The sequence below is a fragment of the Lithohypha guttulata genome, assembly GCF_036872675.1.
Source record: "Lithohypha guttulata strain CCFEE 5908 chromosome Unknown scaffold_1, whole genome shotgun sequence".
In the NCBI taxonomy this organism is placed as follows: domain Eukaryota; kingdom Fungi; phylum Ascomycota; class Eurotiomycetes; order Chaetothyriales; family Trichomeriaceae; genus Lithohypha; species Lithohypha guttulata.
Genome location: NW_027042750.1, coordinates 1,040,177 through 1,066,915, shown reverse-complemented (window position 1 = coordinate 1,066,915; position 26,739 = coordinate 1,040,177). Strand labels below are relative to the sequence as shown.

Here is a 26,739-nt window from a genome sequence, read left to right as displayed (position 1 = left end):
GTAATCAAAATCAACATGATGGTTCATGTCGAGGTCGTGTCGTATCCGTTCTTTCCGTGAGCGTACGTGGGCTCTATGCTCCCAAACACCAGAACGTCCTGAGGTAAAACGTTTTATATCCAAACGCTCAAATTCTGCCCCAGTCAGAGACAAAGTCATCTATTGGCAGGAAAACAGGGTCACTGGCGTACTAGGCCGGTGCTCCTTTCTGCCGCTTCGCGTTGACACGTGGACTGGGCTTCGTCTTTTCGTTCCCTGCCGCCACAGCTGCGGCAGTCTCTTCTTCTTTGATATTGCTGGCCCTTCGCCTCTTACTAGTCACATTCGGACTGGTATTAGTGCTTGGTCCTTGACTACCGCTAAGATTTGAGCCTTGAGCGGACATCTGGTGAACCATCTGGATGCCGCCTTGACTTGGGTGTCCAGGGCTAGGTGTATGATTCATGGTCGGCGAATGCTGGTTCTGAGGCAGATGAAGATGCGCTAGAGCAGGTGATTGGAACTGATTTGGTGGGTTCATGGCCACCATTCGCTGGTTCGGGAACGGTATCTGTCCGTTCGCAGCGGCAGCGTTTGCATTCTGGAGTCTCGTTTGGTACTCCTGTCTTTCAGCAGACAACCTGTTGAACGCTTCTCTGGGTCCACCAACTGCATGAGTACAGTAGTATTCCATGAGTGGTTCCATGGTGGTCATGACTTCGGCGATCTGCAATTGATATCAGAATACGTACTATACCGCTTCTATGTGCGTTAACATACCTCTAAAAATTGTAACATGTTGGGTGGAACACCCCATTCGTTGACAGGAGATCGTCGCAGCATTGGCCGCGGCTGGGCTTTTGGCAAGTTCTTCTTGCTCAATTTTGGACTTTGTCGACTTTGTTCAGGTGATTGTGGCTCCAACATCGCTCGTGGTACGAATTCTGTCCAGCCTTTGACTGCTACATGCAAGTGCTCAATTTTTTGCATCTCGTCAAAATTCACGTTCAGTTCGCCGTGGGTCATAATCCTCACACCGTCATCATATTCGTAGGTGACATATAGCTTCTTGCTCCATACGTGAAAGCCGCCATTTGGCAACGCCCCTTGCGAGTGCTCGAACGACTGCATGAAGATCTTCTTGATGCCATGTCTGAAATGTGAATGGTAGAAACGAGCCAAGGAAGGGTACCTCAGCTGAAAGGATTTGTCGCTATGCGTTTTGGCGTTGTAAAGTTGCTGACGGACGGAGCCCAGGGGAGAGTAGTACTTCGCCATTACTTCTTGCCAATAGTCGAGATCATAAGGCCTTTGCGGACAGGCAAGACTATCGTAGTATGACAAGAGTTGCAGAATACACTGACCACTGAAGTCTTGAGTTTGGCCTCTCAAAGATTCATCTAGTAGAATTTGCTGCTTGTTGATTTCTGCTTTCGTCTGCACTTCATCGTCAGGATCACCCTGCTTGATCTGTGGCGTGGTTACGTTTTGCTGCTGTGGCTGCGTAGTCGGAGGTGGTGGTTGCTGTGGCTTCTGTTGTGGTGTTTGCTGTTGTGCTTGAGGAGCTGGTTGAGATTGGGCTTGTGGCTGGACCTGAGCTTGTGGTGCTGGTGTTGGTTGAGGTTGCGGTGGTTGTGTTACTGGTTCCTGAGATCTGCTCATTTGCATCTGTTGACTGGCTTGCGCTTGTTGCTGTTGTTGCTGCTGCTGTTGTGCCTGAGCCTGTCGACTCATCATTTGTTGCTGATTAGCGGCATGTTGTGCCAGCATACGCTGCTGGGTCTGATATTGTTGTTGCTGTTGAATGAAACTCTGTTGCTGCTGTGGGGTCATGTGCTGCATTTGCTGCATCTGTTGCATAGGCATGTTCATGGCCTTCATTTGATGCATCTGAGCGGGATTTATAGGAATGTTCTGCATGTTCTGCATGTTTTGCATATGCATCATACCATGCTGACCGTTCTGCGAAGCCATCATGTTGATGGCGCGTTGTCGAGCGATCATGTTAGCGTTCATCTGTTGCATCTGATTTACACCCATGCCTGGGTGCTGATTTTGAAAGATGGGCCCTTGACCACTCAGGTGTGCCATCGCCATAGCATTTTGCATAGGGCCACCAGGTGCAGGAGTACCTGGATTGGTTGGCATGCCAGAGGCCATAGGACCACCTTGGGTGACTTGAGGCCCGGACATAGCAGGATGCATGGCAGCCATCATGGCAGGATTTGGCTGGCCCATATGTGCTCCGTGTTGGACCTGCATAGGATGACCATGCGCCATGCCCGGGTGCCCAGGACCCATGCCAGCTTGAGCGGGATATGGAGTAGCCATCATCTTTGCAGTGGGATAGTCTTGAGCTCTAGTTTACTGGGACAATAAGCTGGTCGCATGCGCTGCGATCACGAGCCTCGAGGTTGTGCTTGACGTGCGATATCGCTAGAGGATGTGCCGCGACCCACAAGGTATCTTGATATGGCGCTGGAGTGCGCGTATGCCTCGATGCTGACCCTCACATGGGCGGCATTCGTAGAGATCGTAGGTGTGTCGTCTCGCGATCGGCTCTCGGTGTACGAGATAGTCGCAAGAATTACGTCGTGTCGAGCGTGGTCAGAGTGCTTGTGCTCGTGCACGTGGAGACTGCCGATCGACCGGAAAGTCGTCGATGGTTGACCACTATCTTCGGCGCATATCGGCAATGTTTGTCGAGAAGTGTGTGAAGAGTTTGTCGCGTGGCGTGTAGTGTGTTGGTGCGACTCAGACTTATCGGGAGTCGAATGGGACGGGGCCGGGAGAATGCGAGAGTGCGAGAGTGCGAGAGTGGTGAGTCGCGCAATCTCAACTTCAGATCGACACCGAAAACGAGTGGCTTGTGGTCGATTAAGCAAAGAGCGCAGATTGTGTCGTTGTTGTTGCTGTTTATGTGTTCCCCTCCACTAAGCTCTGGATGTTTTGTGCAATGCGTAACCTCATCAGTAATACGAGTAGTAGAGGTGACAGTCCGTGGTTGATCATACGGAGTATCGCTGGTGATCAGGCACGGTTTACCAACGTGTCCTACCTCTGTATCTCGGCTTGCTTGACAACCAGCAAGTTGTACATTACCACGTAGCTCCTTTACAGGAAAGATACTCGTAGCTGCTTTGGCACTACTCGATCCTTCTACGGAACGGCAAGTTTTCAACACTTACAGCTTTTAGGGTTTCGGTCTACCTGCCGTCGTCATCAGATTTCCGCAAATCATTAAATTTGCTGTAATAAATCGTGTCTTACTTCCAGCAATGCATTTCCTTCACGTCTTCGTCCAGGTCGTCGACTGTCAACGCTTTTCAGGTGGCCTGTGAGATTCAAAAATCTCAGCTGACAAACAATGGTAAGTGAATTTCGTTTTCGCGCAATCTCTCATACCTCTTCAAAGATGTCAACCACACCTTCCTTCTTTAACAACGCAGAATCGTCCATGAAGATACACTCGGTTCGTCTTTCCTCGACGAGCTGCTACTTGCCAGTATTGTTTGTCTGAGAAGTCTTTCTATACAATTTAAAGGTCTCAATATCGAACTTTTGCTAACTATTGCTAAAGTAATCTAGGAACAGTTAATTAAAAGCCCAGCGACCGAACCTCATACATGGTACGTTCCTTCTCCTCGCCTTTCCAACACGAAGCCTCTTATGATGAAACCTTTTCCACATTCGCAGTTTCCACGATAGCCCTCGCAAGAACCTTTTTCAGAGGAGTCAGTGATCGTTGCAATACCTTCCTTGGATGTCTGATTGGAGCACAAGTTTACTACATATCACGATAGCAAATGTGAAGGGAATTCGCTAACGTGGGCATCTACAGGTCGTTCGCAAAAGTATTTTCGCAAGGCTCAATACCTGACAATAAATTTGTAGACAAAAAAGAATGATGATCAAAAATATTACCTTCACACCTTCGATTTCGAATTCTTTCCCAATGAGAACACGTTCGTACTTGGTACTATCGAAGACGTTCTTGCTCTTTGAGCGAGCACCAGAAACCTTTCTTCCGGCTGGTCTTCTATATTCATCGTCTCACCATTGACTAAACTTCCATCCATTCCATTTTTCCCTCGTTCGTGAATAGTAGTAGAAGTAACTCCTCAATCGCTTGCATGACAATTGGACACAATATGAACGCCTAAGAGACAGACATCACTCGAAGCTTCCACATTACCTAGTACACAGGCATTCGCTGCCACTGACCCTTCAACTCACAAAACCAGCTGAACTCTCAAACAGCTTCGCACTCCTCCTCGCGTCAATGAATAGATCTTCACACTCAGCAACATCGTCTGGGTTGATCTCCTGCCTTCCATTGACCTTGGCCAAGATGCTCGCAGGTGTAAGCAATTGTAAGGCGTACCTCAAAGACACCTTAGCACCATGTTCTGACACCTTCTGTAATGCAGCATCTGAGATCGCAACTGCCTCAATCTTCGATCTTATCCTGATGATCTGCTGGATTTCTTGTGGGTTGTATGGATGAGTAGGAACAATCAACAATCGTGCCAATAGATCTGGAGGTACGCCATGAGCGCCAGTTATGTCTTGAGTACCTCGAATAACCGTGTTACCTCTATTCGAGGCCAGGATGACGATAGGTGATATTGGACTTTCTAGTGCTTTGTTCAGGTATGTAAAGCACTCAATGTCCAGCATATGTACCTCATCGATGAAGAGCACACCAGGTACGAGCTCGGCGACACCTTGGTCGATATATCTGCTGACCACCTTATTAATCTCTGCTCTCAGCTTGTCCGTAATCTCTGTCTTCTTCGGCTTCATCAGCTGGCCCATCATGCTCATAACATCCTGCCCACCCTGTGGTCTCGCGTTTGCCATATCTAGATCGTGTAGTGTGACATCTTGCACCACCTCTTTCTTGTTGTGTACTTCTCGCTTCGGTATTGGTACATACTCTTCAGCTTCGAGGTCGAATTCTGTAGCATAGGCATCTGATCGGCCGACTCGTTTGCATGCGCCAGTATTGGCCTCAATGTAGATGACATCTCCGACTGTGACTCGCTCCTTCTGAATAGCTTCGTATATGCTTGGGTCTAGTCGCAGTTTCTTTGTGCCTTTTGCGCTCTTCAAGGTGATCACAAGATGTGATATAGTCCTTCCATAACCACCAAGCGGATTCTCAGCCTCCTCAGGTATGAGCTCTGTGACCTCGCCCTCGTAGACCTCTTTTGTCTCCCTCACTCTTAGTCCAATGGCTCTTCTGAAGTTCTCCATCAAAGCTTCCGTCTTCTTGACCTCTGCAGAGAAGACCTCACTAGCAACGATCGGACAAAAAGGCACCTTCGTACCCAGCTCTTGCGCAACAGCGAGTGCCAATGCTGTCTTTCCTGTTCCTGGACCACCCGCTAGCATGACCGCTCTTCCTGACATTTTCTTAGCCTTGATGAGGTCTACGACCACACCGCAGGCTTCTCTGGCTGCGACTTGGCCAATGAAGCCATTGCCTAAGGTTTCGGCTGTGCCATCTGATTTGAGACCCAGGCCTTTTATGTGGGTGTGTGCTGCGGTTCTGTGATCTCGACCACTGCCCTTGACTTCTGTGATATTGACCATGGTTGTGGAGCTTCTGCCAGTACGACAATATTTTCAAGCGCGTCGAAACGTGTCGAAGAGGTATGCGATCGTGGCAACGAAGGAGCGACGAACACAGGTGTGCTGGAAAATAATTGTGGAAAGCAGAGTTGTAATTATTGTTTGCATTCGCGTGAGAACGAAATGCAACATGCAAATGTCGGAGCCTCATTTCTTACTACTCCGAGTTCATCACTAACTACCATCTACTTGTCGCTCTGACCACAACCCGTGCATCAGTTGCGCATCCAGTAATTGCTTCTAACATGATGCGACAGTAAAAGCACAGAATATCTCTGCAACCTCGCTCCACGATGGCAGCAGCCCGGGTGCAGCTCAAAGCGATTGAAAAGTCTCCTACCACGATCCAATACCACGTCCGCGGCCCAAAAGCCAAAGAACGACCACAATACATAAAGAAGTTCTATCCCAACGCAGACGCACAGCATACATTATCCCAACCATGGCTGGCAGCAACAGATCCCGCGATGCCTCCCTACCCATACAACAAGAACCGTCACTTTGAGGAAGCCAACCACGGTCTCTATGGGGGCGCTACAATCCAGAGCGGGAACAAGATATCTGACGGTCGGAACAAAGGAAAGACTCTGCGCAAATGGTACCCTAACGTTCGGGTTGAGAAGCTACAAAGCAAAGCACTTAACGTTGAAATGAACCTGCCCTGCACAGCTCGTGTTTCCAGAACAATAGCTAAATGCGGCGGCTTAGACGAGTACCTTCTAGGCGAGAAGCCAGCACGTCTGAAAGAGCTAGGCATGCTAGGCTGGAAGCTCCGTTGGCTGGTCCTCAAATCCGAGGCCATGAAGAAGAAACACGAGAAACAGAGAGAGAAGTTAGGATTGACCAAAGCAAGCGGAGTCAATGCCACTTTCGCAGAAGCATGGCAGGATCCCGTCGTCAGAAGCAGCATTCTCGAGAAAATGGTTGTTGGATGGCAGCAGCTAAAGACCAAGGACGACAAATTCCAGAAACATCTCAAGCATACCCTGAGATGGGAGGAGAAGCTAAAACCAATAAGATCTCTGGACGTGTACGACCCAGCGAAATTCGAGCTTCCTGTGGATGTGGTGGAGGAGGAGCCGACTAAGAGGGGTCAATTACCTCCAGTTCAGACAGGGTTTGGGATAATACAGGTGCAGAATAAGCAGGGTGAGTGGAAGGGTATAGAGAGTAGATCTGGGCAGGGTCTGAAGAGCTTGGAGGAGGTCACTACTGCGAATGAGGCTGAAGCTGGGGAGGACTTTTTGCATGGTCATGTTCCTCAGGCTTCTGATGTTGTGGACATTGAGCAGCCGCCGCCTGCTATGCCCGCGTGAGAATATACAGTATCGTTGTGTTGGAGGCTTGATAGATTATTGTATCATATTGTTCAACGTATTACTATGTCTTCGCTTCTGCCTCGGAGGGCGCTGGCTTCGTTAACCACCTCTGATCCAGGACTGAGGCAGAGTGAGCCTTTGGAGCTGTCTACGTGTTTGTACTTGGTGTACGAGAGGCCTGAGGACTAATCTTCTTGTTTGTTCAGGAGCTACTCATCACCTCAATGAATTCTGCTCCCAACAAACATCGCAAATAGCTATACAATATATACGAGCTCGAACACGTCGATTGTCTCCATCTCTCGTGTCATATCTACCCACCCCATCTAACAAAGCCTAATCCAAGATTCAACACAACCCCAACAGCGATTGCAATCTTTCGCCTGGGACTAAATATGCCTTCTTCTCTCAAACCCCAAATCAAACATCCTACAGGCCAGAAGAAACCAAATGTAGTGCCCCAAATCATGTCATCCAGCGCTCCTCGTGCACTGTCGTCCTCAATTCCTCCTGCTGTAGTTGCTCCAGCAGCAGTCTCGTCAAGACCTAGAGAACCAGAATTATCAAGCCATTGGTCCTCCATCGCTCGCAGCGCGTTCGGACTGGGCATCGTATCTGGAGTATGTGTATGAGACTGGATGGACATGAATTGCAGTCGGAGAGCTGCGACTTCAGAGGCGGTGAAGCCTGCTGTGAGGAGCCGCTCGAATCCTCGAGGAGCGGGTGTGGTTGTATTTGTGTTGGACTCATCTTGCGACTGCTGGGTAGTAGTGTCCTGCTTTTCAATCTGGGTGGGATATGCGAGAGCTGCTTCTGCTTCTAGGTCTTCTGGTGACAGGGTCACATCGCCGATTGAACAGTGTATATAGACGCGTGCTAACGTTATTTCACGCACTGCCTGCTTGCCTTTGACTTTGCTCTTGTCGCCAGTCTCTGAATCAGCGCCCGAATCGTAGGGTCCTGGTGTAGCGACTCGGCTTGGAGGTCTGCTGACCAGCCGTTTCAGGCTTGTAGAGAGTGGTACGGCATCATCAAGTGCCTTGCCTGCGTGGATCAGACGAATCCGCTTGTCCTTTAGGTCTACTGGGAGAGAGGCTCGAACGAGCTGCTTGAGAGTTGCGGTGGTTGGTCCATTGTTGGCGGGAACGGAGAGCGGGAGGTCCGATATGGACGCTGAGAAGCGGATTGTCACTTCATAGCTGTGGTTTGTGTTCGGGTATGTATCTAGGGTACGAACTGCCTGCTTGGGTGGAATGAGGTGGGTCATGAATCAAGCTGGATCATCGCGTCGCGTGCTTGAGAAACCACTGCCGAATACGATGCGACTGAAGAGACACAATCTTGCACAAGGTAGAAGCTATCTTCGAGGCAGATTTGAAGACAATATCTCTCGCTGTAAGTATTGAGAAGCAGATCGAGGCTAGGACTGAACTGCCAAGATTCAGTGGTACATGATTGACAACCTCTTTCTCGTCACCAGTGTCTCGAACTCTTATTTGGACTTCACCTTGCTGGTATAGTCTTGACACAATTGGCTCTAGCACCGTGGTCTAAAACACGTTGCACCATGAAGATCGTGCGCCCACGAGGTTTGACTCGAATTCTGAGCGGTAATCTAAACATACACTTATATTTGAGATAATCATGAGTTGGCGAAAGGATCTTCACAAGAGGCGTCGCTATTGTACAGAAATTTACGGTAGCGACAGCCTGATTACCATAAGTAGGTGATAGCTATCGCTGATACGCTATGGACTGGCTTAAGAACATAGAATGTTCGTTCGATTCAAATGAAGCAGGAGCGACCTGAGCGTGGGTAATTACTCGCAGTCAACCTCTTTCTTTTCTTCTTCGCATCGACCCAAGAATTTCTTCACTGTCAAAGCTGTCTTGTTGTTGAATCTTAATCTCCTCATTGTCTCTTTTTCGAGGAATTATCTCAAGCACTCAACCAGTCAGGAAAGCCTTGAGGTTTGACAAGAAACATCATGGTCGTCTTCTCGAAGCCCTGAGCAACACAGGCTCAGTCACCGCTACTGTCTCTGCCTTTCGAGCTTCGAACCATTATCCTCCGAGACTTGTTGAAACAGGAGGAGCCGCTGCCACATATCTATGAGATTTCAGAGGACATCTTCGAAACAATTCTACAGCTCTCTGCACAGCTCTTGCACATCTGTCAGCAGCTCTACTCGGAAGGGATCAACATTTTGTACATAGAGAATATCGTTGGGATCAATTGCTCCCTGCATACGGACGGTTTCTATTTCTGCATACTCAGAAGTTATATACATAGCCGGAGCCAATGCAGCGAGGTGGAAGACGTTACGAAGCTTAATTTGTTGGATCTTGCGAAAGGTGACCTCAAATTTATGATTGACGATGACGATGACGACGGCAATGAGTCATTGTCTAGCCAAAAGTCAGAACTTATGAGGCTGGATGAGGAAGAAAGAGTCTGGCTGCTTGTCAACTATGCGACCTTGAAAAGATTCCAACGTTTCCACGTTCTCATGCAATTTCGCTATGAAGATGAGGTTCTTTTTGCTTGCCACGCCCTCCAGGACCTCCTCCAAGGCAAGGATGTAAGCCTCAAGCCACGACTTCTTGTGCACACCGAGTCTGAGGCCGAGAGAGCAGCATGCTACCTGACGGCATTTCAGAGCTTCAAATACCTTCGGTGCTCGACCTTCACTATCCAAGGATGGCCAGAACTTAAAGATATCTACAGTGTTATCACAAGCCAGAGATCAGTGCCCGCCTTACTGGCACAGTACGTACCTTTTCTACGACACCTATCTACACTTCCGTCGCTCAACGATGAGGTATTCGAACTTGAGCACGAAATCGAGCTGGAAGAGCTAAAGGAGCATACAGTAAATCCAGACCCCCAGAAATTCAGGGAAATCGTCGTTCAACTAGTTAGTAAAGCAGAAAAGTGGCATACACAGTCCGTGGAGGACGAGAAGGCTAGGTTGGAGGAAGAAAGAGACTTGAAACTGGCAGCGATAGCGGATATCGTACAACTGACAGAGGCCGAGCTTGCTACTAGTTGCGAAGTGCAGGGAAGTGGTTAGTACATCCTGCGCTCGTGGAGACAAGGGGTTGTGCTGGAAAGAGAGAATGGTTTGCATCATGGTACAGCACTTGATCAATTCTCGGTCGACATTCTCGATCAACATCAACGGTTTGTACTTATCAGTAGCGACAAAGTGACGGAAGAGCTAACCCCATGGTTCAATATACAACATCAGAATCCTTCAAGTAGCTATGGGAGCTGAATAGCAAGATTGAAGACTTCATGGCCACTTTACAGATTCTGAAACCTTCTCAAGTCCCATCAATGCCACTTCATCGTTGTGCGAACATTACTTCTGCCGCGCAGACGTTCGTTCGTTTTGCAGCTGACCAACGATGTCTTCCATAGCTCTTAATACCAATCAGCTTCAGCCACTTTATACCCAAACTCCAATTGCGTCGCCAGTCCAACTCTATCTATCATGATATCATCCCATAGACCCCTGCTCTTCAAGTTGTATTTGATACACAAATACAAAAATCGACAATCGGAAGGTGAAGCAGCATGCGCACCTACGCCCGATGCAAGCAATTTTTTGAGTAATTGCTGAAACGCTGCTTTGCGTGGATCCGTGTGTGGTATTGTGATTGTTGCTGCGACTGAGCCTCGCCCACGACAAGCCAGCAGCAGATCTTTGGTAAGTGCGGAGTTCTCACCGATGCGTTCTGTGATTATATCGGCATCTTTGAAGATGTAGTAGTCGGCGTCAAGGTCTGTTGGACAGGAGTGGTATACTGCTTGACGGTGTCGTTCGAGTGAATCACAGAGCTGGTCTGCAGCTGATATGAACGGGCGACTTGGTCGGTAAAGCACATCAACCGTTGATTCGTCAACATATGGCAGTGTATTGAGTCGTCGGTCGCATTCGCCGCCACCGCTGTAATGCCGACATAAATCAGCATACAGGTGTTGAACGCTGCAGTAGCGATTGTACGAGAAGGGTCCACAGCGAGGACATACGACCGTCGACCTATCATGTGAATTCGTGTGCGCTTGACAAATTGGGAAGAGACAACGAGTCGCCGCATTTGGCTCGGTGTAGGAGAAGAATGGTGATTGGCTCAATAGTGTGGAAACCAATTGACCAGGAGGTGAGCCTATTGAGGTCCGAGAGCGGCTAGAACGAGTTGATGATGAGTCGCTACCACTGTGCGGCGGGGAGAACACGGGTGGTGCATGAGCAGATGTGCTCGTTATGGTCCTGCCAGGCAACGAGCTGAGGTTGGTGGCTTTGGAGTTCGGGTGTGACACGACTACATGGCTTGGTTGTAGGGGCTGTGAGACAGAAGAGTCACAACGCATGGACTTTGTTGGACGACTTGTTGGAACAACAGTAGATGCCTCGGACGAAAGAGAGTGGCTCGAAAAGGAAGATCTTAGCTGGTCAGATGCTGGAGATTTTGTTTCGGTATGTGACGGTTCCTGAATCAAGGAGGATAGAGATGGCCGCTCTTCGTATATCGGTGATAATGAGTTGAGCGTCCCTCGCACAGCCTGAGCATACGAAGGTTTCCGACCGATAGAGGACTCTGTTGCGGACTTTGCAGCTAGAGGCTTTGTATACGGCAAGAAAGCCTGATCACGTTTGCTTTGTGTACTCTTGATTGTTGGTGAAGCACTGGTGCCTGTAGACATAACCAGAGCAGAATGATGAGGCAACGCAGGCGTGCTCGAGCTTGATGTGGACCGTAGCGTAGATGGTTCAGATCCGGAAACAGGTGACAGAGATTGAACGCTCAATTGTGACCCTTGCGACTCAAGACGATCAGCCGTCTGCGTTACAGGATCTTGCAGGTAGATAAATCGTGATTCAGAGGTAGATGGAGAGGAAACAGGTCTACGTGGACTGTTGGGCTCACTTGCACGCGATTTGACTGGTGCATAGTCGTTTGAGGACGTATCTTGATCCAGCTCCTCGCTAGAAGCATCCTCCTCTGTATGAGATCTCAAATCCGAGATGTCTTCGACCGCACTAAAGAAGCTGGAAGTAGTCTTTTGCGAGGAAGGAGTTGCAAACAACTGAGGATCTGCTTCCGTGACTGTCTCGGGCGTGGGAGTAACTGGCGAAGGCTCGGCGTGAGGTCCGGGTTGAGGAAGAGTTGTCAATCCTTGTACAATCAGCTTCTGTGCGTCCTCGCTTTGCTTGCGCTTTTTCGATGACATATCGCCTGAGACGGGATGTGTTGAGTTCATGAATTGCAAGTATGACTTGGAATGCAAGTTCTCTTGTTTCCGATGCTTTTTGCTACCAACATAGTCCAATGCTTGTAAGAAGCAAAAGAAGGCCGTAGCTGCAAGTTCTGGAAACGTTTGTTTGCGGGCCTGGAACGTTTGCAGAAAATCCTCATGAGTGAAGTTGACAGTGAGTAGGAGGGTGAAAGTGCTGAATTTGTCGTACACTTTCAAATGCGGGCTCTTGACGACGTCCTTAACAGTTTGGTCAAGTTGTTTGACCGAGTCGTTGGCACTGCTGAAAGCCTGCTTCATGGTTCTAGAGGGCCTAATCGTGCACTGGAAGAATCCTTTATCCTGGAGAAGAGTGTCGATCAACAGCTCGAGCTCATCATAGGCACCCCATGTAGCAATGCACTTCTTCTCCGCCTGCAATCTTGATTTTACACGAGCAAAATGAGTGTCTGTGTCAACCAGCTTGACAGCACGTATACCGAAGGGCCAGGCATGATCGGCACGAAATTGTTTCGGCTCCCAAGCATGGAGGAGGTGTTGCAGAATTAGCCCTGCGATAGCTTTTTGTTCATCGCAAAGTCGATAGTCCTCGTGTGACTGCGGCGGGAACGTGATTTCTTGACAGAACGATCGTGCAATTCCCTACATTGCCGACGCTTTCCCACCATCCCGCTCGCATGACCGAAGTGACTCAGTAAAATCACCTTGATCGTTCAGACTGAAAGGCTTCAGATGTATGTTGTCTTCGTAGGTAAACATGAAATTGGAGGTCTTCAGCTCAAAGCCATTGTGGTGGATTAGGAAGGACTTGTACGCCGTAGTATTTCGCTTTCGTGACAGGTCGAGTCGGCGTGCAAGTGGCGAAGGCGTTGATAGAAAGCTACATTGTTCAGCATTCGTCTTTGACCACGTTGTCGTGTTCTCTTACCTCGAAGGAAGTAGGTCCCAAATTAGCCGATCGAAGTCCTCCCGATGAAGTTGTTTCTGCTCCTGCATCGTCTTTTGCGAGAGAGCAAGTCTGCGGTAATACTCAGCAAGAAGTTGAGGTCGCGGAGTTAGCACAATAATCCGCAGCTTATGCTGTTCGGTTGGTACGTCGCTGTTGTCAGTGTCTGCGTGGGAAGAGCCATTGAGCTCTGGTACTTGAGACGGTTCTCTGTTGTCAGTTGGATACAAGGCCAAAGAAAGATGCCTACTATTCTCATCCATGTTTGACTATATAGAGATATATGAATGTCAGTGCTGGTAATCTTCTAGATTAGTAAATAATGGTTGACATTAGCAGTGTGAGGCCTGAGCTTTGGTCTCGATGTCACTACCACGATTTGAGTCAACACAGATTGATTAGGCAGGAGCAGTCAAAGATTTATTGGCGAGATCTCTCTTTCTGTCAATCACTAGCACCCAGGCAGCTTTGTAACGATTCTCGCGTTGTATAGTACCAAGGCGCGGATACGTTTGCAATGGTCGTCAGCAGTGTAAAACAAGGGCTCGCTGGAAGTGGTGATAAGGGATCATGATCAGGTATATCAGACGAGGCAATAAAAGCATGCTTGATATGCTCTTGTACCATATTCATCGTAACAGAAGGGTAAGGCGAAGGTCAATTCGTGTATCTGATCGTAACAAATTTTGTCATTCTACAGTAACGTTCAATTGAGGGTGTAAAAAAGTCGACGTTGGCTCTACTGGACAGCTCACGTGAAAAGCTGCTCGTCCCAAACGCGCATTTACACAACCCAATCTCTTTACTATATTGTCATCCGATACAACTACCTTCGTCCTTTGTTCTTACCACTTACGTTCTCTACAGACAGGCACTTGAACATTCAACTCGCACGCGTTTTAGTCGACTCACTGTCAGATTCTACATATGGCACAACAGGCAGACCTACAGAATATCCTGGCTGTTCTAGCCGCGCAGAGCCAAAGCGGTACTCCTGCACAAAACCTGCCTCTGCCAGGACAATATCCTCAATATGCGAGTCCTCCGCCGGCAGGACAGATGTCCTATGGCCTGCCTCAACCCATCAATTCTGGCAGCGTGGATCTCGCAGGTATCAAACCCATTAACTCGGGCTCGGTAAGCATTGCAGATGCCATGGCGAAAGCTCGCCAGAACTACGACCCACGAGGTAAGTCAATTCTCAAGTACGAAAACCAGAAGTCTAACTTGAAATCCTAGCTGCCTCACGAAACGACCCTCGAAGCAACTTTCATCACTCCAGGTCTCCTTCTCCACCAAGAGGACGGGACAACTTCAGGGATAATTTCAATCCTTACAGAGACGAGCGACGTGGAGGTAATGATCGCAATTTCAATCGAGAGCGCTCGTTCTCCCCTCGACGCGATCGTTACGGTTCTCCTGCGTACCGTGACCGTTCACCTCAAAGAGCTGGCGAGAACACGGATTCTGAAGTCGTCGCAATAGAAAAAGGTTTGGTCGGCCTGATTATTGGAAGAGGTGGTGAGAATCTTCGACGAGTTGAGGGTCAAACTGGTGCTCGTGTGCAGTTCATTGACAGCGCAGATACCCCTGGCACCAAACGGCATTGCAGAGTTTCTGGTCCACGTGCTGCTGTCGCAAGTGCCAAAGCAGAAATCTACAAGATCATTGAGGACAACGAACTGGCCAAAAGAGGATCTGACAAGTCGCGAGATGCAGGTGCGCCTATGGAGGCTATTACCCAAGAAGGCGACAGCTTGCAGGTGATGGTGCCAGACCGAACCGTTGGCCTCATCATCGGACGCGGGGGTGAGACCATCAGAGACTTGCAAGAACGCAGTGGCTGTCACGTCAACATCGTTGGCGAGAACAAGAGTGTGAATGGCCACCGGCCTGTGAACTTGATCGGCAGTGCTGCCTCACAACGCCACGCCAAAGACCTGATCTTCGAAATCGTAGAAAGCGACCAAAAAGGCATCAGTATCAAGGAACTTCGTGCCCGGCAGAGCGATCCTCACAGCAAGGTCAATGACACCATCACCGTGCCCGGCGAAGCAGTAGGCATGATCATTGGCAAAGGAGGTGAGACCATTCGTGAGATGCAAGACCGAACTGGATGCAAGATCAACGTATCGCCTCCCACTGGCCGTGATATCGAACGTGAAATTGGCCTGATAGGCACCCGCAATTCCATTGAAGCTGCCAAGCGTGCTATCCTGGAGAAGGTCGACGCTGTCGCCGCTCGCGGCAGGTCACAAGACGATTCTAGTAACTACGACAGGTATCCTGCTCAAGGTGCCAATGCTTATCCAACAGCCGTGCCTCAAGCACAAGCTCCGACCGCTGATCAGGAAGCCATGTACGCACCTTATGGCGGCTACGAAAACTATGCACGAATGTGGTATGCTGCTGTGGCACAACAACAGCAGCAAGGTGGTCAAGGTCAAGGTGAGCACAGATGAACTTACCTCGCCATGACCTGACTGGCGATGCTTTCACCTGTGCTATCACTGGATGATTGACTTTGCTTGCGCCGTTGATCGAACATGACCTGTGCACTGATTGGTGTTCGCGACCTTCGTTCTGCTATCCACCTGCTCGTCTCTACGGTCATCTTGTCTTCGCTCCGATTTTGACGGTGAAAGTTACGCACTACTCGTGGATCGGTCATCTTCGCATTCATACTCGTCGCATACTTATCGCCATTTGCTTTGAACGATGAACATCTTATTCAGGGGCGTGGTGGATGCTAGATGCCGTGAGTAGGCATTATCGTGTGGATCTGCACGTCGCTTCGCAGGCAGCAACGACGAGCGAATCTTGCAACTTAACTTCGGCGAGTAGATTGTGCTCTGGTCGTCCTTTCATCTGCTGCATGATCTCGAACTCGCCTTGTTGTAAGATATGTCGCTCCAAATATGTGGACAAGGGCTGAATCATCGACTCATATGTGTCTTTCTTTGTGACTGATAGAGTACACCTTCTGGATAAGTATGCGGACAAACACGTTTTCATCTATCAACGTTTTACTAGCCAGTAATCATGATCGTAAATTTAATGTTACTTTCATTGCAGAGATAGTCACTGTCGCGAGTATAGGGACGGATGCGCTTGTTAATGTGAACCAATAGCAACCGTACTCGTAGCCCTGTTCTACACTTATTGCGCTAATTAGACCAGGGTGTTTCCAAGGATGCAAGTTTCCAAGAACTCTCGCCACGATTTGTGTATATTCTTCGCAGCACTGAAGTTTTGCTTCTATGCTTTCTTTGTTCTTCAAGGCGAACCACCATCTCTACTTTGCATCTCGCCTTCGTCGCAATCCTGATCAACGCTTCAGTAACTATCCGAACCAGCTCAATTCTCACGGTTGCGACAATGCGCCACAATTCTGGACGTCGAGAGGATTATGATGTGATGATCAGGAACACGACTTGATGCAAAGAACTGAAGTACAATCGCATTCACAGCCCATGAAAATACGACGCAACCATAGCGAACCGTCCATGATCTGAGCAATCTTCACAAACGCTTGCGTTACGTGTTGGAGGTCTCAATCATGTCCATTGGCTGTCCGGTCTTCAGTTTGGTCCCACTATTTTGGTGTACGCGGCTACAACAAGCGATACACCTTCGCTGGATAATCAATTCGCAACCTCAATAGTCTGGACTGAGAGATGTCTGGCGGCATCAGCGGCTGTACCTGGATTGACGAGGACTCATGAAACTGCCAACACTATGTTTCATCCCAGTCTATCTTTACATGTCGTTGCTGCCGCCTTGTGGCTGTGTGTGGAAATCACAATGGAATGCGGTACGTACTAAATCTCATATTCCATTGTTTGCCTTATTGAGCCAGACTCATCCCTCCTCTGTTGTCACTGAGCCATGGTTCGCTACCTTTTGTCACCAGCTATACTTGTCACGAGTTTCTTTTTGTTATACCCCTTCTGCTTACTTGGATAATTATTGGTGTCTGGCATACCGATCCATTCACAACCGATCTCTTGCATTTCTTTCGGCGCATTTTGACTTTACTTGACTGTACAATATTCGATCGAGCGACAATATCGTTCAGGACACTCACTCACATTCCTTAACAGATAATACATTGTGGAAGCCATGCAACTACCACGCCTACCAGCCTTCTTGGCTGGTAATGCTCCATCTATGCCTGCTGGCAGTCATGAGATGCGAGAATACTTCTCCGACCGAGACCCACCTCGATCTACACCACATACTGCACCATCCGTCACACCCTACCTGGGTCTACAGGCCCGACTATCTCAAGTTTGGATAAATCGCTGGACGATTTTGTTGTTACTTGTTCTTGCCCGAACTCTCATCGCCCTTCACGATCTTAATGGAAACCTTTCCTCGGCTCGTAGAGAAGCCCTATCAGCATGTACATCAGTCGAAGACATGGGTTCAGCCATGGCATCAATGCCTCACTATATGTCCCAAGGAGTCAACGAACTTACAGCCTCTGGTATCGAAAGAGCTGTCAATGGCCTTTACTCAATGGCGACGATGAGCGTGACAGCCGTTGAAGAAATAGTCGTGTTCGTGATTGGTCTGATGACCAATACTTACCTCTGCTTGATCACTCTCGTCGTTAGTGGTAGTCTTCGTGCCGTCATTGGCGTGATCGAGGACGCCAACAAGAAGCTCGGCGAGCTCGTCTCGAGCATTGGCGACGACATGGGCACCGCCCTGTCTGGCATCGACAAAGCTCTGGACGGTGTTCGAGACGCTGTACAGAAGATCACGCTCGGTCTCGGGAGCAGCCTTGTTGTTCCTGATATTGACCTCACTAAGCAGATTGACGCGGTCAGAAACCTCAAAATGCCCGAAGGACTCGATGCAGATCTGCAGAAGCTCAACAACTCAATACCAAACTTCGATCAAGTCAAGAATTTTACCGAAACCGTTATTCGCACGCCGTTTGTGCTGCTCAAGAACGAGATCAACGAGAGTTTGGGTGTTTACAACTTTGACCGAAGTCTCTTTCCGGTTCCACAGAAAGAGCAGATGAGTTTCTGCAGCGACGACAACGGTATCAACGGCTTCTTCGATAGTCTTGTGAAGCTCATCTACGACGCCAAGAAGATCTTTATCGGCACTCTCATAGTTGCGGCTATCGTAGTTTGCATCCCTATGGCTTACCGAGAGATCCGTCGCTGGCGTCTTATGCAAGACCGATCCCGTCTGGTCGGCAGCAATGCTCACGATCCTCTTGATGTGGTCTATATTGTCAGCCGACCACACACTTCTGGTTTCGGGATTACGCTCGCAGGCAAGGTCAAATCCCTTCGAAGGCAATATTTGATCAGATGGGTTGTCGCGTACTCTACAACTGAAGCTGCGCTCTTTGTGCTTGCACTGGGCATTGCTGGCTTGTTTACCTGCCTCTGCCACCTCATTATTCTGAGGCAGATTCAAGCTCAAGTACCACAACTCACAAGTCAAGTTGCAGATTTTGCCGATAAGGTCATGTTTCAGCTCAATAACGCTTCCGAGCGATGGGCACTATCAACAAATGATGTTATACTGCAAAAACAAAGCGATATCAATGGAGACATGTTCGGCTGGGTCAATATAACTGTAAACGCAATCAACGACACGCTTAACAAGTTTACATCGGAGACCACGAACGTCCTCAATTCGACTTTTGGTGGCACCATCTTGTATGACCCGATCACTGAAGTTTTTAACTGCTTGGTCGGACTCAAGATCGAAGGTATCCAAAAGGCACTTACCTGGGTTGAGGACCACGCTCACGTCAGCTTTCCACAATTACCCAAGGATACATTCTCACTTGGTGCAGCTGCCTCACTCGCTGGAGATTCGTCGTCTGACTCATCGTTTCTCGCCTCACCTGGCGACGCTACAGCAGACAAAATCTCTTCAGCCGTGGTCCGAGTGACTAACAGTTTACTCGACGACATCAAGACCGAGGCGATCATTTCCACCGTTGTCGTGCTGATCTGGTTCTCCATCGTCCTTGTCGCAATTCTACGTGCTCTGATACTCTGGTATGGTCGCGACAAGACACGAGGCGAAGGCGGGATACCGAACTTCGATTCCGTTTCACCCACAAACTGCCACCCAAGCATCAGCGCACCTATGGATTTCAGAACAGATGGCCAAGATCGCTTCAAGAGCACAGACGACAACTTTACGGAGATCCCATTGCAAGATGAGCGCCAAGTTCCTGCTGAACCGGCACCGCACTACAGCAGGGACGATCCTTTCGGCGACGAAAAAGCTGCTCCTGTGCGATTGACCTTGCAGACGCAGAATCTAGCTCAACGCCAGAGCTACTATGGCGATAATAAGGCGTGAGACCTATGATCTAGAGCTGAGCTGAGCTGAAATAATGAACATGTTTACTTCTTGCATGAGCTACGGAAAGTCTGCTACTATGAAAATCGTATACGAATGACGAACGAGACGAGCGAAAGCAATGAACAACAAAAACAACGAAATCAAACACTTTAACCAAATAATAAGATTGTACGAGTCACGATATACTCGGGTTAACAGAGTTCCTTGCTCCATTCAACCCTATCCAACACAATGATGGCCTAGTCTCTTGTGGACGGTACGTGGAGGATGTGAGATCTGGAATGAGAAAGTGGTGTGCACTGTCGTATGAGACATGCAGTGTGAAAAAAAAATTGGTGAAGATTGAGGAATCAGAGTTCCCTCCTTGTCCCTACTTTGGAAGCGCAGTCGCTCCGTCCAACTCCTTCATTGGCAGCCCTCCACCCCCTTGGAGCTCCTTATGTGCCTCTCTGAACTTTTTGTTTTCAAAGACTGCAGGCCGCCCCTTCACTTTCATCCATCATTTACGCCTCGGATCTTCGGAGAAGAGGTACGGTGATGGGAACACAATGAAAGTGCATGTGAGAGATGAAGTCGAGTGCGATTGAAATGGCCTGTGTTTCTCGGAACTCAGCCACTTCGTTTGTGTGGCAACTGCGCAGCCTGCTTTTTTCAACTTTCATTGAAATCGCGGGTTATCGACTTTCCAAAGTTGCGTGAAGAGTGGAATGATAAGTCTAGACTCCCCTTCTGCTTCCTGGCTCCTTTTTTCGTCGGCGAAGCAGAGTAGTGAGTGAAGTCGCTATCGATCATATATCACGATGTCTCCCGCCTCACTTTCTTCTTTGGAGGACAGTGAGTGATTTTTTGTGGAGGATACTGATATCTCGAGGATGAAGCGGACTCGGTTTGTTGTAGGAGGAATTTTCGAAGGGAACATACTCATGACAAAAGTCACCATTCCACGTGGTGGGTTGCCAGATGTGTTGCGACGATGTTGAGCCCCGTTCCGTCACAATTTTACTGTTCGCTGTGGCTTTCGAGTCGCGGGATAGGTGATGGATTTTACCTGGATACCTCTGCTTTCCATGCAGCTGTCCATACCTTGCATGTCACGACGCCATACTCGATCTACATGCAGATTGAGGTCAGCTAAAAGCGCATACACCATGTATTACTCCCGCCACCTCGGAGTCATCAATGTCATACGCTGATCGTGTGGTTTGGAAGGCAGCATGAACCAGAGGAATCATATTCGGGTACCCTGCTGTAGGGCATTTCACTCGAGATGCTCTGCAGCGCAAACTCGGAATTAGCGGAGGATGAAAGGAATAGGAAAAAAAGCCAAAAATCAGGCATGCAGCGTGTCACGGCTGTTTTGGATTCCCTTTGTGCGTGACTCGCACGTTTCGACAAATTACTAACAACTAGGTACTGAAGTAGATAGCTAACAATGAAATGTCTGATTTGACAAGAATAGAGAATCTTCTTTTTGCTCGTGTGTTATTTGGAAGTCTGCAGGTTGGGAGAGTCCAGAGTGCAGGTCGATTGTGAAGGTACGATTGCCACTTGGGACGGTGTGAGTTTTTGAACGGCACACCTTCCTCTGCCATTCATAGGCAGCCTGGCGCTGGGGAACAGCACTGAAAACTGGAAACATAGGCATTAGTTACCGGTAGGAGAGCCTGGGATGATGCCTATGGCCAAAAGTAGAAGGTATGACGATGTTCAGAAAACGGTTCAAGGATTTTGTATCCTGATGTACGGGCGTGACACGAAACGACGGGGTTTCTTTTTGATGGCATGTGAGAATCACAAAAAGTGTCGCCTGACACTCTGCTCGACTAAACACAAGTTCCTGCTTTGCAGCTTCACAATGTTGTCTACTGATGTGTTTGATTTCCATATTCGGACTGCAGCCTGGATCAACAGCATCCACCTCTGACCCACTCGATGTTTTCCAACGACTATAATTATCTGTCCTTCCCTCTTCCTCTCTTCTTTCTTCTTTTCTTCTTTCCAGCTTCCTTTGCCATTTTGGCTTAGATCAAGTGTAGTATCTGTTCTTCTCAGTTTAATCTCTGAGATCCATTCCACGGAATGGACAACTTTGGTTATTCCTATTTTTCGATCAGGGCCTCAACCCTCTGTACTTCGTACATGGTCGGCTTTTGTTGCCTTGGTTTGACACTACCACCTTGTGCAGCATGGTACTTTTCAACAGTTCTTCTTGCCTTGTGCGAGAGATTGAGGAAGGGTTTTTGGAAGTAGAGGTCAACGTATGCTGAATGTTCGCTGCTTTGCGTGCCACGGAGGAGGAGGAATGAGTTTGTTGCTGATCAGGGTTTCGATTGTGTGCCACCAGTTTGTGCGCCAGAAGGTGTTTACGTGAACATCGAATGGTCCTTCTTGTACAGCACGACGGATGACTTCTTTGCGGGATGTAGGCGTTGCCGCGAGAAAGGTTCGTGCACCTGCATGAGTCTCTGCTGTTCCTTCCTCGGTCCCATGACCGAAGACGTAAGTCGACCTTGGTACATACATGGACCCGATCAGGTAGGCCATTGTGGATTGAAGGTCTTTTCGAAGGTCTTCCTCAGCAATAGTATTCTCACCCGTCGTCGCAAGCTCAAGAGGGTAGTATTCTAGGTTGAGGATCTTCACAATGACGTCTGCAAGTCTGTCCTTCCATAGATCGTCGATCAAAGTCTCTCCATTCATATAGCCATACGCGAAGGCACGACCGACCATAGAATGTAGATCTTCGTCTCCTGGACGCAGAATATATGCTTCTCCACCACCAAGCAGGACCGCAACCATATCGTCCTTCTGCGCGTTAGCAGGAGCCATGAGTGGCATACCACATGCGGTGATACACAGTGATTGCCCTTTCAATTCTAGAGCGGGAATCAGGCAGTTCGCTAGCTTGGCTTCGTCTTCTAGGAGATGGGTCGTCGAGACTGGAGCAAAGGGGGATTTGGGATCTCGATTATCACGAGCCTGTCGCATAACATCTAGCACCACATTGTATGCATATGCTGCACAAGAATTCCAGTCTCTGTCACTTTGATCTGCAACGGGTGATCGAAAACTCTGCATCAGTGTCTGGCAGAGTCTCTGTTCGGCGTTTGCGATCTTCCTACTGTTTAGGATCTTCTGTGCAGCTTCAATCAACGTTGTAGTGTTGCAGAGGCTATCGTAGGGAGTGACCATGGTCAAAGGCGACGCGTATTGGTCGAAGACGCCGATCACGACATCGATTCTGGCAACCTCAAAACCCGTCGCGTTTAGAATCATGTCACTCACTTTCACGTGAGTTTGTGGTACGGTTGAGCCAGCTGCCAAATTTGTGCATGCATCGGGAAGTGAGGCCTGGAAAGCAGGAATCCAGCTTGGCCAGGATGGATAATTGGTTGGTACTGGAGGTTGTACTGCTTCGAGTGATTCTGAATTTGCATAATTCGGGATGCGCAATGTCTGGGTCTTCTCGATCGACTTTTGTGCGAAATCGGCGTATACAGTCAAGTTGTCGGCATCATAATCGGGGCTAATGTTCCAGCTATCTCTTGCCAGACCCAGTAGGCCATATATCCGGTCCTTGGGGTCACTGCAACCCAAAGTCGCCCCAAAAGTATTCACAAGCGAAAAGAAGGATCGTGTAAGTTGTTTGTCATGAAGCTCCTGGTAGAACACAGCCATACTTATAGCTTGATTGAACGAGTCGCCTGCTTCTCCTGGCAAAGGAAAGACAAGACCCAAGGCTTGAATCAATGGGAACATAAACATGGATTGCCGCTCGATGAGTGTTGATCCCTTCAGAAAAATCATATTCTTATTAAGCAAATTCTCCTGGCACATCCATAGGCGCTGTGCCCACCCACTCTGGTACACTATACATTCAAGATGCCGGAAGGACTCTATCTCTAATTCCGCAACTTCAAACAGAGTGGTAAAAGGCATGTCGCGCCTTGTGATTTGGTCGATGACATCCATGGTAAGACCACCAACGACTTCAAGATATTCATCCAAGGACCAATATGCTCCGTGATGCGATTCAGTAGGTCTATCGCGAGTTGATCACCTCCTTCACCAGGACCCAGATAGGTTATGACTTTGTCGGCATACTTGTAGACGTTTCCCATGCCGGCAACTTGTACTGACTTCTCTTGGTTGTCATTCTGATTGATGGAAATTTGATCGATGAAGAAACCTTTTGGCACAATTTCAGTATCTTGAAGGTCACGAAGAGCGTTGTCAAGATTGTATGTCAGTGGCACACAGCCTTGAATGCTGTTAATGCCTCTAATGAACATATATCGTTCCGGATCTGGTATCGGCGAGCCCCAAGCATAGCTCAGAGCGAGATATCCACCACTATTTCTATTGTGTAACTTCAGCGAACATTCATGACGGCTCTTCGTGGAGTCAAGATGTACACATCGGATCTGTGAAGCCTCAATTGGAGTGTACTCATAGCGCAGATGTGTCTCGTTGCAGCATGAGCCGTGTTCATTCAGCGATGTCGTTCTTGAACACATTCGTTCGATGTTCAGTTTCGTGATCAAGATTGACACAAGAGAGAGCTTGCCTGCTCACTCACATATTGATCCATTCAAGCTTGAGGACGTTCCTCGTGGGAGCCAAGCTCATGAGCGAGGACTCGCCAATCGGCAGCTGCATCATTCGCGTAAAACGATGCACGAAACAACATTGTTATTGCTATTTGTGATCGTTCGAACCATGCTCTAGCGATTTATCGCAATGGGAGACATAAAACCCGGATGAAATGAAAGAGAAAAGATCCAACATCGTGTGATGTAAAGGTAACCAAGGCATCCCGTGCTTTGGGAAAGATTTCCCGATTCCACCTGTTCTACGCGTACGAGGTCACGCGTTACGCGACTGTATCAGGACAGTATCGATCTAATCTCAGACGTGCACAATTGTTTAGGGTCGTCATCTTCGAGTTCTCGAGTGCAGCGAAAGCTGCCCAATTAGACAACAGACACGTCAATTCGATCTCTAACAGTCCGACAGCACGAAACGCAGTCCGTATCAGTACGTTGTGTTCTTCGATACTGGCGCTCGACCATACCACAGCTTCCGTACCATCCAAAGGCATGCGAACATCGGTTGCGGACACTAATGGAATGTAATATGTCTACAAGCTAAGTGTATCTACCGAGCGTCAGAGTCGTTCCGCTGAGCGATTGTACTGTAAACACCAGCACCTCTCCAGCATGGGATCTCCAAACATTCCGAGCCAGTCAAACCTAACCATCATACTCAACATGAACATGGCAGAAAGTGAAGTGAAAGCTTCGCGGGCTCACGGAAAACCTCTAGTGGCTGTTGCAGGGCTGGGTATAGAGACGTCTACCTTCTCGCCCGCACGCACGCGATTGCCCGAGCAATTCCGTCCTTCCCGCGGTGACAGTATCATGGATGATAAATACATTCGATTTCTTGGCCCAGATACTGAGCTCCGTCATGCAGCCAACTGGCGTGGCGCTTTGATTGGGCAGGCAGTACCCGGTGGGATTGTGACAAGAGAATTGTTTGACTCACTGGCTGCCGAGATCTGTACCCGTTTGTTGAAGATAGTGCTAGATGCCAAGGCAGACAACGTGGCCCTAGAAGGCCTATGGTTTGATATACATGGCGCGATGTGCGTGGAAGGCCTCTCGGATGCAGAACATGTTTTGCTTAAAAGAATTCGAAGAGTCATCGGACCTGACGTCCTGATCAGTGCGTCGATGGACTTACATGGAAACGTGTCCAAGGATCTGGCTCATGAGTGTGATTTGTTGACGTGCTATCGAACTGCTCCACATATTGATACCTGGGAGACCAAGGAAAGAGCTTGTCGAAATCTCCTAGAGTTGATCGAAGGCAAACACAGACAAGGACATAATTTCAAAAGACCGCTAAAAGCTTGGATACCTATCCCAATTCTTCTGCCAGGTGAACAGACAAGCACAAGAGATGAGCCCGCAAAGAGCCTGTACGAACGAGTACCGGTGGTAGAGGACATGCATGGCGTCATTGATGCCAGTGTCTGGGTCGGCTACGCATGGGCTGATGAACCACGCGATCTTGCAGTAGTCGTGGTGACCGGTTGGGATCGAAAGGCTGTCAAGAAGGGCGCCGAAGATCTTGCGAATTGTTTTTGGGATGTGCACGAGGACTTTCATTTTGTCGCCAAGACAGGCAACTACAAAGAATGCATTGACGCAGCATTGAACAGCTCGAACAATGAGAGGCCATTTTTCATATCTGATTCCGGAGACAATCCGACAGCTGGAGGCTCCGGAGATGTGACTTGGGGATTGACCAGATTACTAGAAAGACCTGAATTCCAGCACAAGACAGGACCTATTGTCATATATGCAAGTATCCCCGGTCCTGAAGCTGTGCACATTGCCGCGAAAGCTGGCATAGGATCTACAGTCACTGTCACAGCTGGTGCGGAAGTGGACGATCTCCATTCTGGCCCGCTTACAATGACAGGTCGTGTGCATGCTATCAAACATGGCGATCAGTATGCCAGACTCGAAGTTGTACTGCAAATTGGCACTGTGTATGCTATACTCACGGAAATACGCAAACCATACCATCTTGAGAAAGACTACACGGACTTGGACTTGAAGCCTCGAGAAGCTGACATGGTCATCGTCAAGATAGGGTATTTAGAACCCGAGCTCTACGATATGGCTCAAGGTTGGCTACTAGCATTAACTCCTGGTGGCGTCGATCAAGATATCAAAAGGCTAGGACATCTTCACGTTCAAAGACCGATTTGGCCTTTGGACAAACACTTTGAGCAGAGGCCTGATTTGACAGCGCGATTCATACCACCTTCGAATGAACCCTTCACTTGAGAAGAGGCATCGACGCCTGCTCAGTGATGCATTGAAGTGGTGGATTAGGTGGCCAACGTTGTCAATCTACCACAGCTATTGCTTATATGACTACCAGTACGGCTCATAGCGCCCTGTTTGGATGCCACAATCCGTTGCGTTCGGTGGTCATCCTCGAAACCTGATCGAATGACGCATGCTATCTGGCACAAGATATGTCAAGAGCGAGAGGCAGGCCAGAGCAGAGGCTGCGGTAATCTAGCCAGATATCTCCGCGTTCTACAAGCTGTTCTCTCAATAGGTCCGTTCTGAACCTGTGTCTCATTGTTATCGCTGGGATAATACGGATACTCCGCCAAGGCTGCCAAGATTTCATTCCGGGGTAGGCTCGCAGATCGGATCACTTAA

General features: G+C 48.7%; 10 protein-coding genes across 10 annotated transcripts; 5 read left to right on the top strand and 5 right to left on the bottom strand.

Moving 5' to 3' along the window:
- Positions 1–190: 190 nt before the first annotated feature.
- Positions 191–2,313, bottom strand: LTR64_000388 (uncharacterized protein; the record flags this gene model as incomplete). Its single annotated transcript, XM_064894773.1, has 2 exons — positions 191–706; positions 760–2,313. 2 exons carry the CDS (start codon positions 2,311–2,313, stop codon positions 191–193), a joined length of 2,070 nt encoding a protein of 689 aa, XP_064757460.1.
- Positions 2,314–4,206: 1,893 nt separating this feature from the next.
- On the bottom strand, positions 4,207–5,577 carry RVB1 (RuvB ATP-dependent DNA helicase pontin; the record flags this gene model as incomplete). The annotated part of the gene is made up of 1 exon (XM_064894772.1): positions 4,207–5,577. One exon carries the CDS (start codon positions 5,575–5,577, stop codon positions 4,207–4,209), a length of 1,371 nt encoding a protein of 456 aa, XP_064757459.1.
- Positions 5,578–5,909: 332 nt separating this feature from the next.
- Positions 5,910–6,932, top strand: LTR64_000386 (uncharacterized protein; the record flags this gene model as incomplete). Its single annotated transcript, XM_064894771.1, has 1 exon — positions 5,910–6,932. The coding sequence occupies one exon, from the start codon at positions 5,910–5,912 to the stop codon at positions 6,930–6,932; it is 1,023 nt and encodes a 340-aa protein (XP_064757458.1).
- Positions 6,933–7,248: 316 nt separating this feature from the next.
- Positions 7,249–8,202, bottom strand: LTR64_000385 (uncharacterized protein; the record flags this gene model as incomplete). The annotated part of the gene is made up of 1 exon (XM_064894770.1): positions 7,249–8,202. The coding sequence occupies one exon, from the start codon at positions 8,200–8,202 to the stop codon at positions 7,249–7,251; it is 954 nt and encodes a 317-aa protein (XP_064757457.1).
- A 1,102-nt stretch (positions 8,203–9,304) lies between these two features.
- On the top strand, positions 9,305–10,009 carry LTR64_000384 (uncharacterized protein; the record flags this gene model as incomplete). Its single annotated transcript, XM_064894769.1, has 1 exon — positions 9,305–10,009. One exon carries the CDS (start codon positions 9,305–9,307, stop codon positions 10,007–10,009), a length of 705 nt encoding a protein of 234 aa, XP_064757456.1.
- Positions 10,010–11,395: 1,386 nt separating this feature from the next.
- LTR64_000383 (uncharacterized protein) lies at positions 11,396–12,498 on the bottom strand (the record flags this gene model as incomplete). Its single annotated transcript, XM_064894768.1, has 2 exons — positions 11,396–11,505; positions 11,871–12,498. 2 exons carry the CDS (start codon positions 12,496–12,498, stop codon positions 11,396–11,398), a joined length of 738 nt encoding a protein of 245 aa, XP_064757455.1.
- Positions 12,499–14,071: 1,573 nt separating this feature from the next.
- On the top strand, positions 14,072–15,606 carry LTR64_000382 (uncharacterized protein; the record flags this gene model as incomplete). The annotated part of the gene is made up of 2 exons (XM_064894767.1): positions 14,072–14,333; positions 14,384–15,606. 2 exons carry the CDS (start codon positions 14,072–14,074, stop codon positions 15,604–15,606), a joined length of 1,485 nt encoding a protein of 494 aa, XP_064757454.1.
- Positions 15,607–16,948: 1,342 nt separating this feature from the next.
- On the top strand, positions 16,949–19,489 carry PRM1 (plasma membrane fusion protein prm1; the record flags this gene model as incomplete). Its single annotated transcript, XM_064894766.1, has 2 exons — positions 16,949–16,958; positions 17,289–19,489. The coding sequence occupies 2 exons, from the start codon at positions 16,949–16,951 to the stop codon at positions 19,487–19,489; spliced, it is 2,211 nt and encodes a 736-aa protein (XP_064757453.1).
- Positions 19,490–21,745: 2,256 nt separating this feature from the next.
- Positions 21,746–24,121, bottom strand: LTR64_000380 (uncharacterized protein; the record flags this gene model as incomplete). Its single annotated transcript, XM_064894765.1, has 3 exons — positions 21,746–23,511; positions 23,562–23,851; positions 24,072–24,121. The coding sequence occupies 3 exons, from the start codon at positions 24,119–24,121 to the stop codon at positions 21,746–21,748; spliced, it is 2,106 nt and encodes a 701-aa protein (XP_064757452.1).
- Positions 24,122–24,711: 590 nt separating this feature from the next.
- LTR64_000379 (uncharacterized protein) lies at positions 24,712–26,352 on the top strand (the record flags this gene model as incomplete). Its single annotated transcript, XM_064894764.1, has 1 exon — positions 24,712–26,352. The coding sequence occupies one exon, from the start codon at positions 24,712–24,714 to the stop codon at positions 26,350–26,352; it is 1,641 nt and encodes a 546-aa protein (XP_064757451.1).
- Positions 26,353–26,739: the final 387 nt, after the last annotated feature.